General features: G+C 56.5%; 8 protein-coding genes across 8 annotated transcripts; 3 read left to right on the forward strand and 5 right to left on the reverse strand.

Moving 5' to 3' along the window:
- Window positions 1-636: 636 nt before the first annotated feature.
- Window positions 637-1,709, forward strand: CH63R_06417 (Mitochondrial 2-oxoglutarate/malate carrier protein; the record flags this gene model as incomplete). The annotated part of the gene is made up of 2 exons (XM_018301392.1): window positions 637-1,580; window positions 1,661-1,709. 2 exons carry the CDS (start codon window positions 637-639, stop codon window positions 1,707-1,709), a joined length of 993 nt encoding a protein of 330 aa, XP_018159242.1.
- Window positions 1,710-3,158: 1,449 nt separating this feature from the next.
- Window positions 3,159-4,991, reverse strand: CH63R_06418 (uncharacterized protein; the record flags this gene model as incomplete). The annotated part of the gene is made up of 1 exon (XM_018301393.1): window positions 3,159-4,991. The coding sequence occupies one exon, from the start codon at window positions 4,989-4,991 to the stop codon at window positions 3,159-3,161; it is 1,833 nt and encodes a 610-aa protein (XP_018159243.1).
- A 1,141-nt stretch (window positions 4,992-6,132) lies between these two features.
- Window positions 6,133-7,131, forward strand: CH63R_06419 (uncharacterized protein; the record flags this gene model as incomplete). Its single annotated transcript, XM_018301394.1, has 3 exons — window positions 6,133-6,186; window positions 6,246-6,993; window positions 7,046-7,131. 3 exons carry the CDS (start codon window positions 6,133-6,135, stop codon window positions 7,129-7,131), a joined length of 888 nt encoding a protein of 295 aa, XP_018159244.1.
- A 354-nt stretch (window positions 7,132-7,485) lies between these two features.
- CH63R_06420 (Nucleotide binding protein) lies at window positions 7,486-8,641 on the reverse strand (the record flags this gene model as incomplete). The annotated part of the gene is made up of 5 exons (XM_018301395.1): window positions 7,486-7,841; window positions 7,934-8,158; window positions 8,209-8,328; window positions 8,398-8,524; window positions 8,576-8,641. 5 exons carry the CDS (start codon window positions 8,639-8,641, stop codon window positions 7,486-7,488), a joined length of 894 nt encoding a protein of 297 aa, XP_018159245.1.
- An 855-nt stretch (window positions 8,642-9,496) lies between these two features.
- On the forward strand, window positions 9,497-10,125 carry CH63R_06421 (Cell division control protein 31; the record flags this gene model as incomplete). The annotated part of the gene is made up of 2 exons (XM_018301396.1): window positions 9,497-9,589; window positions 9,673-10,125. 2 exons carry the CDS (start codon window positions 9,497-9,499, stop codon window positions 10,123-10,125), a joined length of 546 nt encoding a protein of 181 aa, XP_018159246.1.
- A 498-nt stretch (window positions 10,126-10,623) lies between these two features.
- On the reverse strand, window positions 10,624-11,930 carry CH63R_06422 (Oxidoreductase domain containing protein; the record flags this gene model as incomplete). The annotated part of the gene is made up of 2 exons (XM_018301397.1): window positions 10,624-11,749; window positions 11,818-11,930. 2 exons carry the CDS (start codon window positions 11,928-11,930, stop codon window positions 10,624-10,626), a joined length of 1,239 nt encoding a protein of 412 aa, XP_018159247.1.
- A 546-nt stretch (window positions 11,931-12,476) lies between these two features.
- CH63R_06423 (Fructose-bisphosphate aldolase) lies at window positions 12,477-14,094 on the reverse strand (the record flags this gene model as incomplete). Its single annotated transcript, XM_018301398.1, has 9 exons — window positions 12,477-12,861; window positions 12,915-13,038; window positions 13,095-13,136; window positions 13,193-13,223; window positions 13,281-13,336; window positions 13,391-13,497; window positions 13,564-13,722; window positions 13,786-13,856; window positions 13,981-14,094. 9 exons carry the CDS (start codon window positions 14,092-14,094, stop codon window positions 12,477-12,479), a joined length of 1,089 nt encoding a protein of 362 aa, XP_018159248.1.
- A 2,215-nt stretch (window positions 14,095-16,309) lies between these two features.
- CH63R_06424 (Chalcone and stilbene synthase) lies at window positions 16,310-17,765 on the reverse strand (the record flags this gene model as incomplete). The annotated part of the gene is made up of 3 exons (XM_018301399.1): window positions 16,310-16,872; window positions 16,940-17,574; window positions 17,635-17,765. 3 exons carry the CDS (start codon window positions 17,763-17,765, stop codon window positions 16,310-16,312), a joined length of 1,329 nt encoding a protein of 442 aa, XP_018159249.1.
- Window positions 17,766-18,639: the final 874 nt, after the last annotated feature.

The following is an 18,639-nucleotide window of genomic DNA, read 5'->3' on the forward strand; positions in this document are numbered from 1 at the left end:
TTAACCACGGCTGCATCCACCCGGTGTCACCCCTCCCCCCCCCCCCGATCCCTATCTTTTCCGATGACATACCCCCGCCCCCACCGCCTCACCACCCAGGCCGAGCTAGATGCCGTGACCGAGGTGACGGTCCCGGGTCCCATCGGCCTGGCCCAACCCTTGTATTATTCTGCATCTATACTACGCGCTACATTGGTACTGCACTGCACCAGTCGTCTGCATGCCCTGCTCATCGTGCGCCCGTCGTTGCATGTGGGACCTGCCAGAGCCCAAGATCCAAGCGGACTTGTGTCTTTGCGTCCAGTCTCATGCTTTTGTTGGACCCCCACCGGTTCTACCATACCTTGGGGAGGGGTTGTCTTAACATTGGCATTTGCCAGGCACCGAGGGATGAGGGATGTGAGATGGTCTCGTTTATACTATAAAGCTACCCGTGCCACCTCTCTCTTCCTCTGTCCGAACGTTGGCTGACTGGTTGCCTCTTCTCTACTCCCCCATAGATTCATCCTTGCCACTCCACAACTTGGTCTCGTTGACTACTTACACGAAGCGCGCATCCTTCACTCGGCAGCCTCATCATACCTACCTTACCACACACCGAGTCGAGCACTCCCGTTCCATTCAACGACAACCAACATGAGTTCTGGTTCCTTTAAGCAGGCAGCCGAGGCCGCACGAACTCGCACCTCCGAAGTCATGAAAGGAGACTCAGTCGCCGTCGCTAATGACTTCCTCCACACCCCGTTCATGAGGGCGGCTCTGCCTTTCATCAACGGCGGTCTCAGTGGCATGGTCGCCACATCGGTCATCCAGCCCGTCGACATGGTCAAGGTCCGCATCCAGCTTGCCGGCGAAGGTGTTGCTGGAGGACCCAAGCCCACGCCCTTGTCTGTCACGAGGGAGATCATTGCCAGCGGAAAGGCCCTCGACCTCTATACCGGACTGTCCGCCGGCCTCTTGCGTCAAGCCGTCTACACAACGGCCCGTCTGGGTTTCTTCGACACCTTCATGGGCAAGCTCGGCCAACGCGCCAAGGACCAGGGCAAGACTATTGGCTTCAAGGAACGCGCGACCGCCGGCCTCGCCGCCGGAGGTCTGGCTGCCATGATCGGCAACCCTGCCGACCTGGCGCTCATCCGCATGCAGAGTGATGGGCTGAAGCCCCTGGCCGAACGCAAGAACTACAAGAGCGTCATCGACGCCCTCTCGGGCATCGCAAAGTCGGAAGGCGTTGGTGCCCTCTGGGCCGGTGCCGCCCCCACGGTCGTCCGTGCCATGGCCCTCAACTTTGGTCAGCTTGCCTTCTTCAGCGAGGCCAAGTCGCAGCTCAAGCAGAACACACAATGGTCCTCTCAGGCCCAGACCCTTACCGCCAGCGCCATTGCCGGGTTCTTCGCCAGCTTCTTCTCCCTGCCCTTCGACTTCGTCAAGACTCGCTTGCAGAAGCAGTCCAAGGGCCCCGATGGAAAGCTGCCCTACAAGTCCATGGTCGACTGCTTCGCAAAGGTAGCCAAGCAGGAGGGCGTGATGCGCTTCTACCGCGGTTTCGGCACATATTACGTCCGCATTGCCCCCCATGCGTAAGTGGATATTGTTAACCCCGTGGCGTCCGTGTTTCGAGTACCCTGTCTTGTTTGCTAACAATAGCGTGTTTCCACAGAATGGTAACGCTCATTGTAGCCGACTACCTTGGCTTCCTCACCAAATAGAAGCAAAACGATTGATATGCAACCACATTCGTTCACTCTGACGGCCGATCCCCCGATGGCCCCAGAGGTTTCGCTCACCCTTGGTTTCTACTTTGGATTGGAGTGCAACACAGGCTTGCCTCACAGTTTCCAGTTGGATTTCGGGTGCCGCAGTCTTTTTTTGAAGTCGCCTTCCCTAACATCTCTGGCGCTCTAGGTGTAATTACAGGTTTTTTTATTTTTATTTTTATCTTGGTACTGCGGGGTATTCGCTTGGGTATTATACCAAAGTCCTGGACAGAATAGGACAGAAGAGAGAGCGAGAGAGAAAGCCAGAGAAAGAGAGACAGAGAGATGTACAGGTACATAGCTCCGCCACAAGATGCATAGGGGATGTGTGCGCGTGTGTGCTGTAATCCCCCCACGCTTTTGCTTTATTTTTTGGGAATTGAACAAATTAAAAAAAAACAATTCAGCTAGGCCGAGTAGTATTGCAGGATGTCTATGATCTTGTTTTGGCGTGAGTTGTGCGTGCGCGTAGCATCTGCTTGGCGGTCTTGTCTTCTCAACAGTGTCTGTGTGAGAAGTTGGTGGCCGGCGTGCGTTTTTGGTGAGAAACAAATTCCGAGGGAGACGGGCGGGAATGGGACGGACAGAGCAGCCCAGCCAAAGTGCCATGCCCGTCCGGGGCCCAAAGTTGGACCTCGGTGTGCATTGGGTAGGATTCATGCACCTCACCGGGCTCACCTGTTGAGGGGATGATTTTTAAGCAGTCGGGGCCAGCGGTCGAGCTCAAACTCAACGCATCCCCCGTCTGAGATGCGCCGTCCTGAGATGCAACGCCCTTGAAAGGCGTGGGCTCCTATCCAGCGGCGCACACATAGACAAGTACAAGGTATGTGTAGGCAATGTTATGGTGGGGTTCGGGTTTTCGGCAGGAATCGAAAAGTGAAAATCGAGCCATGTCTTGGACAATGAAGCCTCGTCCATTATTAGGTGGTTTTTGCATACCTCACCGATGTATCCATCCATCTGTGTCTACCCGTACTTATTCCGCTTTGCCCCAGTGTCTAGCCCGGCATCTTCTTGCGGCTCCATATCTGGATTGAAGGTCGTTAAAACAGGATTGAAAGATGAAGCATTCCCAGAAGGGGGAGCAGAAAAAGAAAAAAAAAGGAAAGAAAGAAAAAGAAGGAGTGTGCTGGAGAACGCAACCACGACAGAACCACATGCCCTGCATTGGCTTAGCCATTTCATAGTACACCGATGTTGGAAACACGCGCTCGTTTCGCAACCGAATAGAAGCGCGCGTAACTCTCAAAGGCCGACATGCGGTAGCGCCGCCGCCGGCACATTGAATCCGAACAGACCCAGCATGTTATGTTACTTCCATTTCTCGGTCTTGGTGACGGTCCTGTCTCCTTAGTCGGACGGAATCATATCCAGATCCGTGCGGTCAGCAAGGTCGTCCTACTCCTGGCTGGCGCTCAGGTCCGGGTTCTTCTCCCACAAGTTACGGAGGATCGCGGTGACGCCCTCGTCCTCCTCGCCGCCGACCAGGCTCGACCCGCTGAGCCCCTGCACCACGCTTCCCTCGTGCAAGACCCGGCCGCTTTGATTGTCGTCGGGGTCGACGTCGTAGCTTGACCCGGCGCCGTTGGTCCGGATCGAATACGCGCGAGGCGTTACGGGCCTCCGGACGGATCCGGTGCCGCCGGAAGCGGCAGCTAGCGCGGCCTCATTAAGACTCGAGTTCCGCATGTGTTGCTGCTGCTGTCCGGGGACGACGCCGCCACGCATCGATGCAGCTTTGCCGTTGCCATTGGCGGTCCCGTTACGCGGTATCCGCTGGTTCTTGTTTGCGCGGTTCACCTGGACGAGGCGGTCGAGTGAGCGCACCACGGGGTTCTGGAAACGCCGGACGCTGAGGTACTCCATCCCTGTCCTTTCCAATTGCTTCGTGACGCGCGGATCGCGGCTTGCGCCGCCATCGTAGCCCGGGCCTCCAATACCGACCAGAGGGCTTGCGCCGACCGCACCGACTCCTCCTCCAACTGCCTGCCCCGGCTCGATAACTGAGCTGGCCCGCTGCAGGTTGAGCTTCTGTTGCGTTCGTGACTTCTCGGCCGGCGGGGCGGAGCGCCTTACTGACCGCGGCGCAAGCGCTGTGCCGTCGATCTCACGACGGCCCTCGTCCTCATCGTCCGACAATGGTGAACCACGCGCCCTTCCCTGCCGCCCCGGGCGTCCAGAGCTCGAGGATTGTGGCCTCCGTTGAGGGATTTCCTCTGATCTCAGACTGGCGGGCCTCGGTGTTGGAAGTTGATAAAAGGAGCCTTCGCGGGCCGCGCCTGAGCTTCCGGCATTGACGAACCTCGAGATAAGCTCATCGCCGGAGCTTGGCAGGGTGCTGACGTTGTGGAATTCGGCGAGCGTCGAGCCGCGGCCGATGGAGTCAGGAGAGCGGGAGTGGCCCCGCCGGGAGACCGAGACAGTGTCTGCCGTCATCTTTGGCGGTGCCCCTTGCGAGGGGGTACGCTGGAGCAATCTCGAAGTCAAATATTCCTTGTGCTGGACAGTCTCGTGGTCGGGAGTCGCTGCGGCTAGAGGCGATGAATGCGCCGCAGGGCTTTCTGCCCTCGAGTCGTTTGCGCTGTTATTCGTGTTGCTATCGTCGGGTTTGGCTGAGGCTTGCGTGCTGGCCAAGGAGCCTCGCCTTGACAGATACGGAGAGGCAGATGTGCTGGCATCCACCCATTCGTCGTCGTGCCCGTCGTGCCCGTCGTTTCCGTCGTTGCCCAAGTCAAAGTGTACCTGGGACTTTTGCGACTTGACCTTGTTGACGGCAGGGTTTGAGCTTGTTCTCTTGAGTTTTTCCGACGACTTAACCTTTCCCGTTTTATTCACTTCCCCATGGGATTTGTTCCGGCGCAAACTTGCCGCAGAGGCCGTCTTGCTGAGATTGGCGGACGAACTATCGCGAGAAAGCTTCGCTTCGGATTGGACTCGACGATGGCCGGCGGCAGCTGCTCGATTTCTGTCAGGAGAAGGAGATGCTTGTCGGCGGTGATTCAGTTTGGTAGCTGTCGAGCCATGGTGCTTGTGTAATGCTTTAGAGGAAGGGACGCGTGCATGTAACCGCCCGGCGCCGACGACGTGTTTCTGCTTGGAGCGGTGCTGATGATGGTGGTCCCGATGAGTTTGGTCGCTGTTTGTCGAATCACTCTCTTGGTGATTGAGAGGAGGACGTCTTGATTGGCTGATTGCCGAAGAATCGTCGGCGTCTCTGTTGTCTCGCACCATGGTTGCTTATTCGGGGGCCCTGAGAGAATACTGTGCGGACAAGTCCTACTGTGATGTGCCGTTGCAACCAAGGTACAATGTCATGGATGTATACAGGTTCCGGGGCGGTAGCAAAGACTTGTCGCTGATGCGCTGGGCAACAGTTTGCGGTGCGGCGCCTTGCGCGGGCGTTCGGAGGGCCGATGGATGTCGACGGGTAGTGGCTGCTTGTACTGTTTCAATGAGGTAATGCCTCAGACACCGAGTGTTGAGGCACAGCTCGACAGGGACGTGTCCAATTGGATGGCGGCGACGGCGACGGTGTGAATTGAGCTTTTGAGGCGAGGGCGTCGAGCCGGGCAGTTTGGCTGGAAAGGATAGGCTCGATCGAGTGTTGCCAGTTGGTATTCAAGTTACGAAAAGAAAGAATGGGAGAGGAAGGCGGCAGGAAATCGGTAATGTGGGTAGATAGGTAGGTGCTGAACGAAGAAGCTAAATTGCCTTTGACGAGGTACCCGAGACCGCGGCCGTACCACGCCAACGTCTGGCTCCGGCGCCATCCAGGTCCATTTCGCCATTCCACACCCGCTAACAGACCCACTAGCATCCCCGCCGGAATACCATTCCACGGTGCACCGCTGGCCGCGTTGTGTTGGCTTACAGAGTACAGTCCGTCGTCGAGAATAGATAGGTAGAGAGGGAAGGTACCTCAATTTGGGTGCGTCTGGAGCCCGACTCGAACCGTTCCCAATTGCCCCGCCCTGTATTCCCCGGTTCCTAAAAAGGCCCGCCATCACTTCCACTCTACTGCACCCAGGGAAGAGACCCAAATCAAGCGCGACGTGATTGGCCCGAAATATGGATGACGCTGCACTGCAGTTGGCCAGTGCCGAGATGACCCAGTATCTACACGTGATCGTGCCGGATAAGGCTTTCTTGCTTGCTACAGTGAATGGGGACGGACGGCTTGTTTCCGCCAGAGGTCCAATAGCCCCAGCTTCAATACAGTATCTATCTACCTTCGTTGACTTTGCCTGGAGCAACAACGAGCGAATCATCAAGTCAACCTTCGGCCGTGTCTACACTTTTCGCCGCTGCACCAAAAAACTGCCTTGCAACTCAAACTCATCCAACAAACTACTTTGTCATTGCAGTCGCCGACATGTCTACTCAAATCGCAGCCTTGGAAGAGGATCGCCAACAGTATCAAGAGCAGGTGCGCGTCAACTGCCCCCAGCCTGACAGCCGAAACGTTGGCTAACTACCTCTCTACAGCTCGATGTCGTTCTCGCCGGCCTTAAAGATGACCCCGAAAATCCCGAACTCAAGAATCTGCAGGCGGAGTTGAATGATATGATCTCCCTCCTAAACGAGTCTCTTGCTGAGCTGCAGCCGAAGCAGGCACCCAAGCCCGCAACACAGAAAGCTCCCAGCCCGCCCGAGCCCGAGAAGTGGTCCAAGGAGAACCATCCCGCCTTCAAGAAGGCCGCCCCCGCTCCCGCCCCCGAAGAGAAGGACGACGCACCGCCCGTCACGTACCAGGTGAACGACACCGTTATGGCCAAATGGGCATCAGGCGACAGAGGTTTCTACCCTGCACGCATCACATCCATCACAGGCTCTTCCACGGCTCCCATATACATTGTCAAATTCAAAAGCTACGAGAACACCGAAACTTTGCGTGCCAAGGACATCCGTCCTGTGTCCAATAAACGCAAGGCTGACGGCGCACCAGCGTCCGGGCCCGGCACCGGCCAGCAAGCCGCCCACACACCGCCCGTCCCATCCAATGGCGTCGTCACCTCCGCTGCCGCCAGCTTATATCCGGAACAGCAAGCCAAGATGGAGGCGGAGAAGAACGCAGTCGACGACGCCGCAAAGCCACCCAAGCCCAAGAAGATCAAGGCTACAAAAGAGCTGGAGAAGGGCAAGTCCAAGTGGCAAGAATTCAACTCAAAGTCTAAGTTCGGAAAGCACAAAAAGGACAGCATGTTCCGCACGCCCGATGGCGTGGGGGGCCGAGGTACGGATTCCCAAATGTTATCAGTCTGGACCACGCTAATACGCTGTTAAAGTTGGCTTCACTGGCTCCGGCCAAGCCATGCGCAAAGATCCCGGTCGCAGCCGGCATGTATATCAACAAAACGACGAGCTTGACTAATCGCTTCCAAGGGTCCAGCGTGCGGGGGGGATTTCCAACAAAAAGGAGGTTCGAGGCTTGGGCGGCGTTACGGGTGGTTTAGCGGTCTCGTTCCCTTCCTGGTAATGTGTCTTGTTTCCGCGCTACATAGGCTAACGGTTTGTACACGCGTTTTACCCCCTCCCAGGCGACTGTGAGGGCGACTGGAACCTGCGCATCTAGTGCGGAGGTCCCCCCTGATACAAATACATGAGATGCCCAACTTCCCCATCTCCTAGGTCGTCTTGACTAAACGTTTGGCTGCACAGGATATCGTACACTATTATGTCGACGTCGAACCAGCGCGCTCCGGAGTTGGGCACGTCGGTTGGCAAGCTAAGGCATGCAAAGGTCAATCTTCGGCGCAATGTCTCTGGCGATCTTGAGGAAGATTTCGGCCCTCTCGCTCGTCGGCTCTGCCGCAACAGTAGGCTTGCCCAGGTCTGCATTGTCGCCGATGGATTGGTGCAAGGGGACGTCGCCCAGGAAGCTGATGTTGTGGTCTCTGCACATGCGCTCGACTCTCTCATTGGACCCGAAGACGTGCGTATTGCCGTGACAATGTGGGCAGTTGAAGAGTGACATGTTCTGGATCAAGCCCAAGATGTTGACGTTGACCTTGTTAAACATGTTGATGCCCTTGACAGCATCCTTGACGGCGAGTGTGTGAGGCGTGGTGACGATGATGGACCCTGGTTGGTATAAACATTTGTCATCGATCGTTTGCGAATGCGTTGCAATCCTCCTTCAGGAGCTCTATACAAGCAGGCAGGGGCCGACTTACCATCAAGAAGAAGCTGCTGAGTAATGGTTAGCTGCGTGTCGCCGGTACCAGGAGGCAGATCAAGAACAAGGATGTCCAAGGCGCCCCAGTCAACTTCGTGAAGTAGTTGTTGGATAGCCTTCATCACCATCGGTCCTCTCCACACCACAGCGTCCTCTTCTGGTACGAGGTAGCCCATCGACATAGTCTTGACACCATAGTTTGTCATTGGGACCAGCTGGTTGTCTAGCAAGTCGTCAGCCAGGTCGGGCAAAGCAGTCAATGGAGCTTTTTACTTTGTGACAACCGAGGCTCTCCCGACAGGTTGAAGAGCGTCGGGATAGATGGACCAAAGATGTCGGTGTCCAAAATGCCAGCGCGGTAACCGAGTCGGGCAAAGGCCAGTGATAGGTTTGCTGCAATTGAAATGTTCAATACAAATCACCCCACAAGTCAACTCTGATGTATGGCTAATATCTGCCTACCTGCAATCGTACTCTTGCCAACGCCACCCTTGGCGGACGAGACGGCGATGACCTTTTCTACGCCACGGATCTTGCGCTGGACAGGTTTCTTGGGCCAATTCGGCGGCGTGCCTGACTTGGGGAGTCCCTATGCTAGACGTAAGCCACGGAAGTCGTCTTGCGCGCACATATGTCATACCAAGGGATTCTCATGGCCGAGCACTCGGAGAGTGTATTGAAATGGCCGGGATAGCGTCGGCCTCATCGTGATGGAATCGGCAAATGACAAAGACTCGCCTTGAATCTAAATGGTATCATAAAATATGTTGAACCTAAGGACAGAGAGACCCAAAAACCGACAGCACCTCTTCAATGGTGACGGTTTTGGGATGTAAATGATTGGCTCTTACGCGGACATGTCCCCGGCGGAGTATCTTCGGCTAGGGAGTCTTCCGCACATAGCTACAGCGCGGTCGACTCCCAAGTGACACCTGACGGACTTAGCAGTCTGGACCGTTGATGATTGTCCATCTGTGGGACTTGCTGATGCGTGGAGTTCGACAAAGGCTCATCTGGTGTGTGATGCTATTGTTCTTCCAGCGGAACAATGGCCAGCAACACAACACGTGACCTGGCGACGAAGACAAGCCCCATAATTAGCCAATTGGTCTGTGTACACCTGCAGATACGTACATTTCCACCGCGCTCTCGAGTTCATATTGATGAGATGAACGTGAACAACTAACTGGCTGTGGACGCGCTGGAACCGACATCCATCCCACTAGAAAGTCGCCGTCGCAAGTCACGACCTCCACGCCCCGCTGCTCAAGCATGAGATTTTCATTGATGAAGGACTCATAGTTTTCTCTCGTACACTGCGTCTCATCTCATAGTTCTGATACCCCCTTGGCTTCTTTTTTCTATTTGTTTGGTTTGCGCGGTCGGTTTTTTCCACTTTATCCATCACCAAGGCCTGGTCTCACTCACCCAGACCTCATTCGTTCCAACTGCTGCTTCGTCGAAATTGGCCCGCCCGCGCAAAAGACAGCAAAGCGCATAGAACCTTCGGAGGCCGGCTCAGCACGGATTTGAACAAGCCACACACTCGAATAGGACCACTATGGCTTCCCCCTCGGCACTGTTCGACCTGGGTCAGGGGCGTCGCGATCTGGCGGCCCTGCCCGCCGACTGGCAACAAAACATTAGAGAAGCTGTAAGTCTCGCCGCTCCCCACAAGAACCCGACGTCACGCCGCCCGTGACGGATTCCCGACGCATAATACTAACCTCTCGCTAGTGGGAGGTGGTCGACCAGCAAGGCCTCGGCTCCCTCAACGCGCGCGAGTGGCCTTTCGCCCTCCGCGCTATCGGCTTCGATCTCGCACGCACCGAGACGTACGCCCTTCTCGTCGCGCACGGCGTCCCGCCGCACGACCACGACCCGTCCCGCGGGCCCTGCAGCCCATCACGCCTGCGCATGCCGCAGGAGCACTTCTCGGCCATCGCCGCGTGGCTGCTCATGCGCCGCGACCCGCACGAGGAGGCCGAGGACGCCTGGAAGATGTTCGACCCGCGCGGTACGGGGCGTATCACGCTCGAGAGCCTGAGGGCCGTGTGCGCCGAGGTGAACAGTACGCTGAGCGAGGCCGACATGAGGCGGATGATTGACATGGCAGACATCTCGGGCAAGGGGTGGGTTAGCAAGGATGAGTTCATTGAGGTTGCTAGGGGCGGCTTCGGCCGTGGTTAGCTTTCATATTTTACTAGATGAGGAAAAGGAGGAAGGGGGCTATTCATAAGAGGGAGGGGGGTGGGGGAGTGTATTGAGGCTTCGAAGTTACACGCATATATGTAGTCTCTCTTGAAGGGATTGGGGCAGCCTGCTTAGAGGAGACCGGCTCCATCCAAACTTCGAGTTGGCGGAAAGAGGAGTGAGCACGATAGCAAGGATATTTGTTTTCGTGTTTTCGTATCTCTGTCCCTCAGACAAGCACGGATATCGGCTTGCATGTCTTCTCTCGCAGCCTTCATCTCATCCACTTTGGGTCCCGAGCCATCCAACGCATCCAATCCAGACATGGACCACACTCCCTTGTGAAGATGTTCTACTAGGAATAATTGACAACCGTGGATACAGCTAAAGGGGGACAAATCCGCGTTTGGTGACCGTACGGGATGAATGCCCATGGTTTCTCCGGCCCATTCCCTCTGCTCGTCTTCACCATTGCCTTCATCCCTTCATTTGAAATCAGCTGGCAACGCCAGGCGACCTTCTCACCGGCAACCCGGCCTTTTCGTACGCCATATCGATCATCCTCATCTGGTTGATGCTGTCCTCCCCGTCCACCCAGACCCCCGTCTCCCTCCCCTTGACACGGTTAACAAACTGCTCCAACTGATGTCGATACGTGAGCCACCACTCTTCCCCCGTACCCTTCCCCTCCAACCCGGCCTCCTCAAACGTGTACGTCTTGCGCGTCGTCTTCTCGGTCCACCGTCTCACCACCTCTCCGGTCTGCGTGCTCTTGACGACGAACTCGTCCTCGACGTCGATGCGGTGCCACACCCCGCCCAGCATGAAGTTCTCAAATTCGATCCTCCTCTTGCGCGTCTTCTCCTGCCCGGGCGGCAGCTTTGGATCGTCGACCACGGCCGCCTTGTGAGACACGCTCAGCCTGGGTACCCCGAAATTCAGCGACGCTGCCCTCAGCCCGCCCTCAGTCTCCGCAGTCCCGCCCCCCTTCATCCTCCACACGATCCGCCACGCGTAGTCCGTCCTCTCCTCGGGCGCCGGCATCGTCTCGAACCGCGCCTCCAGACACTCCTCCGCCTCCCGCCCGAACGTCTGCCTGATCCCGCTGACGCAGTACGTGCCCAAGTCCATCAGCGCGCCGCCGGCAAGGTCATATTGGAACCGGATGTCGCCGTCGCCCGTCGTCATGAACCACGGTATCCGCCCGCTTGTCTTGACGTGCTCCACGCTGTCCTGGTCGACGAGGGTCAGGAAAAACTGCCAGCTCGGCTGGAAGCGGTAGTGAAACGCCTCCAGCAGCACAGGGGCATTGGGGCCCTTCAGGAGGGGCAGCCCGAACAGCGCCTCGGCCTCCCGAGCATTGGACACCGACGGTTTCTCGAGGAGGATGTGCTTCCCTGCCTGCAGGGCCTTGAGCGCCCACTCGTAGTGCAGGCCGTTCGGTAGCGGGATGTAGACGGCGTCGATGGACGGGTCATCGATGAGGGCCTGGTACGAGTCCTTGACGTCCGGGATGCCATGCTTCGCGGCGAAGGCGGCGGCTTTGGTGCGGTCGCGGGCGGCTACGGACTGCACGACGACTTCGCCATGAGACATGGCGGGGGTGATGAGGGCCACTGGGCTGTTTGCTGCACGTCAGCATGCATGCCTGCCCAGTCGATCCTGTTCTCCCACGATGCCTCGACTCACGCGATCCTGGCGGCGCCTAGGATGCCGAAGCGGACAACGTCATCCTGCTTCGGTGCAACAGGTGGGTTGAAGATGAGATAGTTGCGTCGAAGGAAACCCCATACAGACGACATGGCTCGGGGTTACAAGTTAGTGGCTATGGAGGTTACAGGTTTAGTTTCAACGAAAAAGAGATTGGTTTATGCAAGATATGGGTTGGCTAGATGAATTCGGCAGACTCGCAAGTTAATATAAGCATATGGGCTTGGGGTAGGGAGGGGATGCGACAATCTGCATGACGACCTGAACAAGGTTCTCGATCCGCGAGGCGCAGTGGCCGAGAAACCGAGCAACGTCGCTAAGATCATTGACTTGAGATGAGGTCACGTTTTACCCAATCCTGCTGGCGGGGAATGATATTCGAGCTGATGTGGCATTAAATCCGAACGCGCGCATGTTGCTGCAATTGTCCCTACAACACACGGGCAGAGCCAACACATGTACACTGCACGTCACCGCATACCGAACATGTGAACAGTCAAGAAGTTTGTGTCTTTTTTTACTTCATTTTGAGAACTACGTAGGTAAGGCGTCTTTTGACAGCTTTGTCCTACGATGCAGAGCAGACCGCATCTCGGTTTGGTCCTGCCGCTGCAGAGGTATCACCCATTATTCATCCTTTACAAAACATCGTTGGCGTTGAAGTCGTACAGGGCCTGCTTGACACGCTCCTTCATGGTCTTCTCACCCTCACGGACCCAGACTCTGGGGTCGTACTTCTTCTTGTTGGGCTTGTCGTCACCCTCGGGGTTGCCGACCTGGGTCTTCAGGTAGTCGATGTTCTTGACGACGTAGTCACGGACACCGGCCAGGTAGGCGAACTGGAGGTCAGTGTCGACGTTGACCTTGACGACACCGAAGGAGATGGCCTTCTTGAACTCCTCGACGGCGGAACCGGAGCCACCGTGGAAGACGAAGAAAACGGGCTTCTTGTCGTTGGTGCCCAGCTTCTGGGCGACAAACTCCTGGTGCTTACCGAGGAGCTCGGGGTGGAGCTTGACATTGCTACGAGGGTCAGCGTTACGTTCATGCGAATGCGCCGGAGGCGTTATGCTTACCCAGGCTTGTAGACACCGTGGACGTTGCCGAAACCAGCAGCGATGCTGAAGTAGGGGCTGATGGGGTTCAGGGCCTGGTAAATGGCGTAGATATCCTCGGGCTGAGTGTAGAGGGAGTTGTTGTCTGATGCGTCGTTAGTCAGGCTCGTGGAGATAGCAAAGCATGCAGCGTTCACTTACCGACATCCTCGTTGTTGACGCCGTCCTCCTCACCACCGGTGACTACACAGTGTTGTTAGTTATCGCCCGCAAGGTACGTGTTCGAATGGCTGGCCTACTTCCGATCTCCATCTCAAGCCAAAGCTTCATCTGTTTGCAGCGTGTTAGTAGCGGTCCCTGGAAAACTACACGCGAGTCTCAACTTACGGGAGCAGAGCGCTTGAGGTACTTGGCAGTAGTCTCGATGTTGTAGGCGACCTCCTCTGTTTTACGTGAGCTACAACATCAGGCGAAAGGAATCACAGAGGACTACAAACCCTCAGAAAGGTCGATCATGTGCGAGGAGAAAAGGGGAGTGCCGGAGCGCTTGAACTCCTCCTCGTCGGCGGCGATCATGCCGTCGAGCCATGGCAGAAGCTTCTTGCTGTAACGCAGGTCAATGTCTGGTGACGGCAAGGTAACGGGTCCAGCGAGATATGATCGAGCTTACGCGCAGTGGTCGGAGTGGAGGACGACGGGGACGCCGTAGATGGGGGCAATAGAGCGGATGTAGTGGGCTGCGGCGATGGCACCGGCGACGGAAGCCTCCTGCTTCTCAGCGCTGTTGGGAATGCCCTTGCCGGCGAAGTAGGCGGCGCCACCCTGGGAACTAGAGAGCTGTCAGACATGTCGCCACATAACACCGGCGTGGCTTCTGAGAATATGAACGTACGTCTGGAGGATGATGGGGGACTTGGCCTCGCGGGCAGCCTCGAGGGCAGCAACGGCAGTGGACGAGGAGGTCTGCGAGGCGGGGTTGTTGTTAGCCGATTGTCACCAAAATGGAAACGACCCCTCACTCATGAGCCTTCTTCCGCTGTGTGACACAGCATGAGCTGGGGTTGGGGGCGGCTTAGGGAGTACTTACGACGTTGGCAGCGGGGATGGCAAACTCCTTCTCCTTGGCGTAGGTGAAGAGCTTCAGGAGGTCATCGCCGTAGACGACACCGGGCTTGAGGTTGAGATCCTGGAGGAGACCCATGATGGATGGCGGGGTATCTGACGTGCGTGTGTTGAGGTGTATTTAGGAGGAGTTATGTCTGCTGCGACCTTTTGGTAATTGATGCTCAGAAGCAAAGCGGCTGGGAGAGGTTGCAAGGTTGAGGTATTGACGAGAGAGGAGAGAAGAAGAAGATTCAATGGGAAGGTTTGGGTCAAGGTGGACGCGGCCGAGTTATGTTTGATTCACGCGAGCGGGATTTTACTCGGGCTGAGCAGCACACTGGATGAGCCAGGCCCGGTCCAAGGTCCATTGCTATTGCATCGCTCCAGTTACCGGCGGACCACCTGGGCAGCAGGTTGGTCACTGCCCCGTGTTGCGTGAAGGTGCAGAGGTACATGGGCCCGAATCGGCGTCTACATGAAGAGGAGCTCCGCTCAGCCAGCTCCATCGCTGTAGGTGCTGATGGCAGGAGGTATCCGTATACTGCACTACCTACGGACGTACGTACCTAGGTAACCCACCTGCTTGTTTACAAGCAAGCCCCCCCTCTCGTCGGCCCTTTTGCCAGCAGATGTCCAGCATGTTCAGCAATAAGACACGCAGAAGATCGCTCCCCTGGATGGCACTCGGGGTTGAAGCCTTCGATTTCCAAAATGCAAGCCAGTGTTTTGCAATGCCTGATGGGAGAAACACCACTCCAAACCAACTGGAAAGAGGCGGTCTTGTAGCGGTCTCAACCTCTTCGAGTTGTTGAGGGGCAGAAAAAGGACGAGGTACCTCCGCTAAGACGTCCATGTACCTTTTTTCTCCTCACTCCCTAGGACCGGAGACAGGCACGAATCACAGAGCCCCTCTCTGGCTCTTACCACACCACCTGGCATCTGGGCCACGACCACGCCAAACGAGAATGACCCCTCCCCCCACCCACCGTCCAATTGACGTCAAAAAGATGGGCTACTGCACCACTCGTCGGAGTCATTGGGGACAGAGCTCCACCCGCTCAACCCCTCGCTGCCCTGTGCTTTTTTATGGCTGGACGACAATGGCTTGCTGTGCTTTCTTGGGCGAGGGGCCCAGCCGCTCGCTGCAAGAGACATTGGCCCGTGCCCTGGTGCTGTGGTGCTGAGGTGAGGTGGTAGTGTGTGTGTGGTGTGTGTTTTTTGTGTGTGGCTGCACCGACACCGCTGACAATCATGGCATTTGACTTTTCTTCCCCTCGAGATCGCTCGGCCTTATTATGGTGTCCGCTGCGATATTTAATGGATAGCCCCGCGGACCTCGAATGACTCGGTTACTTGACTTTTTTCTCTGTTAGTAGGGCTGCGCAACAGATTGTTGCTTGCCAGATAGCACGACTTTCACCGAGCGATTCTCGGTGTAGTTCTCCTAAATGCATCTCGTCTTTTCTTTGAAGCTGATAATGCCATCGGGAACTCTCAGTTCGCTCGCAACAACAAATCTCCGTCGCGAATCCAACTTTGGCTCCTCCCACCCCCCATCCCCCCACGAATCTCACGCCGTCAATTTCCTTACCGTCTGCAGGCCGGGCCCCCGGAAAAGTACGACCAATCGCGCCGCTTCATGACGATAACCTCCCCCGGCCATGAACTCATCCTTGGACCTTTTCCATCTGCGCACTTCCACCCCTAGGGACAGTCATTGCCGAATCCCGGGAAGATGCGGGATCGTGTCGGGCATCTCTACCCTTCGTCCGCCGAAAACCGAGAACTCACGACTCCAAGAGACAACCTCGTGGCCGCCGCTTCCTCGGTCCATCGTCTCCCACTTCCCCGCGATAACCTCCTTCATTGCCGGAGAAATTCCACACAACTCGGCTCATCTCGTGTTCCTGATATCGTGACACTCCACTTCCAAGAGTTTCTCTTTCCGTCCTCCGGCGCAAAGAGACCTCCATCTCGGGTCTAAACCACGAGCTTGCATATGTCCATGTCATGGCTTCGCAACTTTTGGACGGCTTTCGACCAATTGCAGCGACCTTCCTAAATTATTAAGCCCGTCTAGGTAGTCAGTTCTACTATTGTCTTCGACAAGGAAACTAGCATTATCATCATCATCGTCTACAAGCGAACCAGACTGACACATCTCTTCTCTAGCAGCATAACATTCCGTGTCTTCATTAGCGCCGTCGCGTCATGATACAACATCCTCCTCTTTGCTTAAATACCGTACCGCCCGTTCCTGCGACTCCCACACCCAACCCCATTCCCCCGCCTCATTACTGCCATCGCCCCCCTCAGTCTAGGTCCAGATCCCCCATCGCCTCCGCAACGAAGGTCTGGTCCATTTGCCGTCCCGAAGATGCCCGCTCCTCGGGCTGTGCCCCGCCGTCGTCCCCAGCTTCACTGGTGCTGCCCTCGCTCTCCGTCTCTGGAGGCGTCTGCAGACCCGTGACGCCGCGCGCCCTCATGTTCCGCTTCAGCATGCACATCTCCACCGAGATGCCCGGCCCGAACGCACACCCCACCACGTAGTCACGTACCCGGCCGTCCGGCGCTATTGCGTCCATGTCCTTAGCCCGCAGCCGATCCAAGACGCTGAATATCGTTGCTGAGCTTGAGTTTCCGTGATTGATGTATGTGTCGTAGCTCGCCCGCATGTGGTATGACGAGATGCCCATCGTCTTCTCGGCCCCCGACAGGATCGTGGCCCCACCCGGATGCATCGCCCAGTCAAAGTCATCGGCGTTTTGATACGAGGGTGGTAGTGACGGGACGGAGGCGAGCATCTCTTTGAAAGTCGACGGCATGGCGGCCGACGCAAGCTTCGGTACTCGTGGCGAGAGAATCACCTTCCATCCTGCACCGCTCGCGTTAGCCAGTCTGTCCATACACATTGGACGACCAAGAGAAGTGAGTTGGCTTACCAAGAGGATCAACATCGAAGCCCAGATCGTGATCGGTATCGGGGATGATCTTGTGCTCCCAGCCCAGCAAGTCATAGACGGGCTCTGTCGGCGAGCCGACACCGTTGCTGAGCACGACGGCGCTGGCACAGTCGGAGAAGAGGGCTACACCGATCCTCGTTTCTTGAAGCGCGTCGATGCTGTTGAGCTCGCTGCGCACCAAGGTTGTACTGACCTCAAGCGCGACGCAGAGGATTCTGGCTGGCTTGTTGCGAGCCTTGTGTCCCAAAGCCAGGTTGGCCGCCGTCCGCAACGTCGCCAGCCCTCCACTGCAGCCGACGCCGTGCAGCAGAACCTTCTCGACCTGGTGTGTAATGCCCAGCCCGTTGACGACGTAATGATCGAAGCCGGGGTTGGCGCTGTCTGTGCACGTCGTCGACACGACGTGTGTGATTTCGCTGAGGTCGATGCGGGCCTCCTCGATGGCCTTGCGCGATGCTTCTACTGCCAAGGGCACGCCGTCGCTCATGAATACCTGGTGCAGCTCGGCAATGGATGGTGCATCCTTATTGTTGACGACGGGATGTTCGTGCGTCCCGATGGACGAGCGATAGTCGATGCCGGTGAAGCGGTTGATGGCGAGAACCTTTTTCATGCTATGGACAACACCCGTCAGCGACAAGACCGTCGTCACAATGCGGTCGCAACACACTTACGAAGGCGATTCGGCGTAGAACTTATTGCTCAGGTAGTCTATCGAGTCCGTCTTCAACGAGTAGGGCGGGTACTGGCTACCGACACCTATGACGGACAAGCCGAGTTCCCCAAATGCGTTGGGAGCGGCCATGGTGAATGGTCGGCGAGAGAGATACGATGTGGGGGAGGGGTAGCTAGTCGTCTTCCGGCTGGATGTGGCGCTTCTTGGAGATTATATCACGAGAGACAGAGAGAGGAAAGCGGCGGCTAATGGATGATTGAAGACGAAAATAGCCTTTTGAAGCTCATGAGAAGCTGCGGGATGTGGCTAGCAAAGGCGTGAAGCTGAAGGCGAACGGCAATGGCTTGCGCAGAGAGAGCTGTTCGGCTTAGGTAGGTAGGCAAGAGTGATGATATCACTCGCGGCAACGGTACACAACTGGAGTACACACAGCGGGATGCGACGTATGTGTCCTGGCGGAGGAAACGATGGACAAGCGACTAGAGCAAAGATGTGAACAATCGGTGCAAGAGATGTGAGGAAAAAGAAGAAGGGGGAAAAGTCGGTCAATCTACTGAGGCAGGCTCAATTCCAAAAAATAAATAAAAATAAAATGGAAAACAGACAGACAGGCTCATGCATGAGAAAAACATAATGGTGACGGTGGCATGGCATGGGGTGGTCGGATGGCTGGTTGGTGGGTGGGTGGGTGAGATATGTGAACCTGACCAAGCAGCCGGCCTCTCTCTCGCTCTCTCGCTCTCTCTCTCTCTCTTTCTCTCTAGTTTGCCCCTGTCTCGTTTTGTACAAGCTCTACTCTACCTATCTCTCTCCTCTATCTTCTTTGGCTCTCAACAAATTCGCGAAGCCGCCAGGACGAGTTGGGAGTAACCGGCCTGGGTTGTTGCCCGGTATGATGGTTCTGGTGCTGCTTCAGGGCAGGGGCTGGGCGCATGTTACCTCGTGGCGAACTGGATGCGTCGGCCTTTCAAGGGGGCGCGGAGGCGTTGTTGCACCGTTTTGT

This window comes from Colletotrichum higginsianum, chromosome 4 (assembly GCF_001672515.1).
Source record: "Colletotrichum higginsianum IMI 349063 chromosome 4, whole genome shotgun sequence".
Lineage (NCBI taxonomy): Eukaryota > Fungi > Ascomycota > Sordariomycetes > Glomerellales > Glomerellaceae > Colletotrichum > Colletotrichum higginsianum.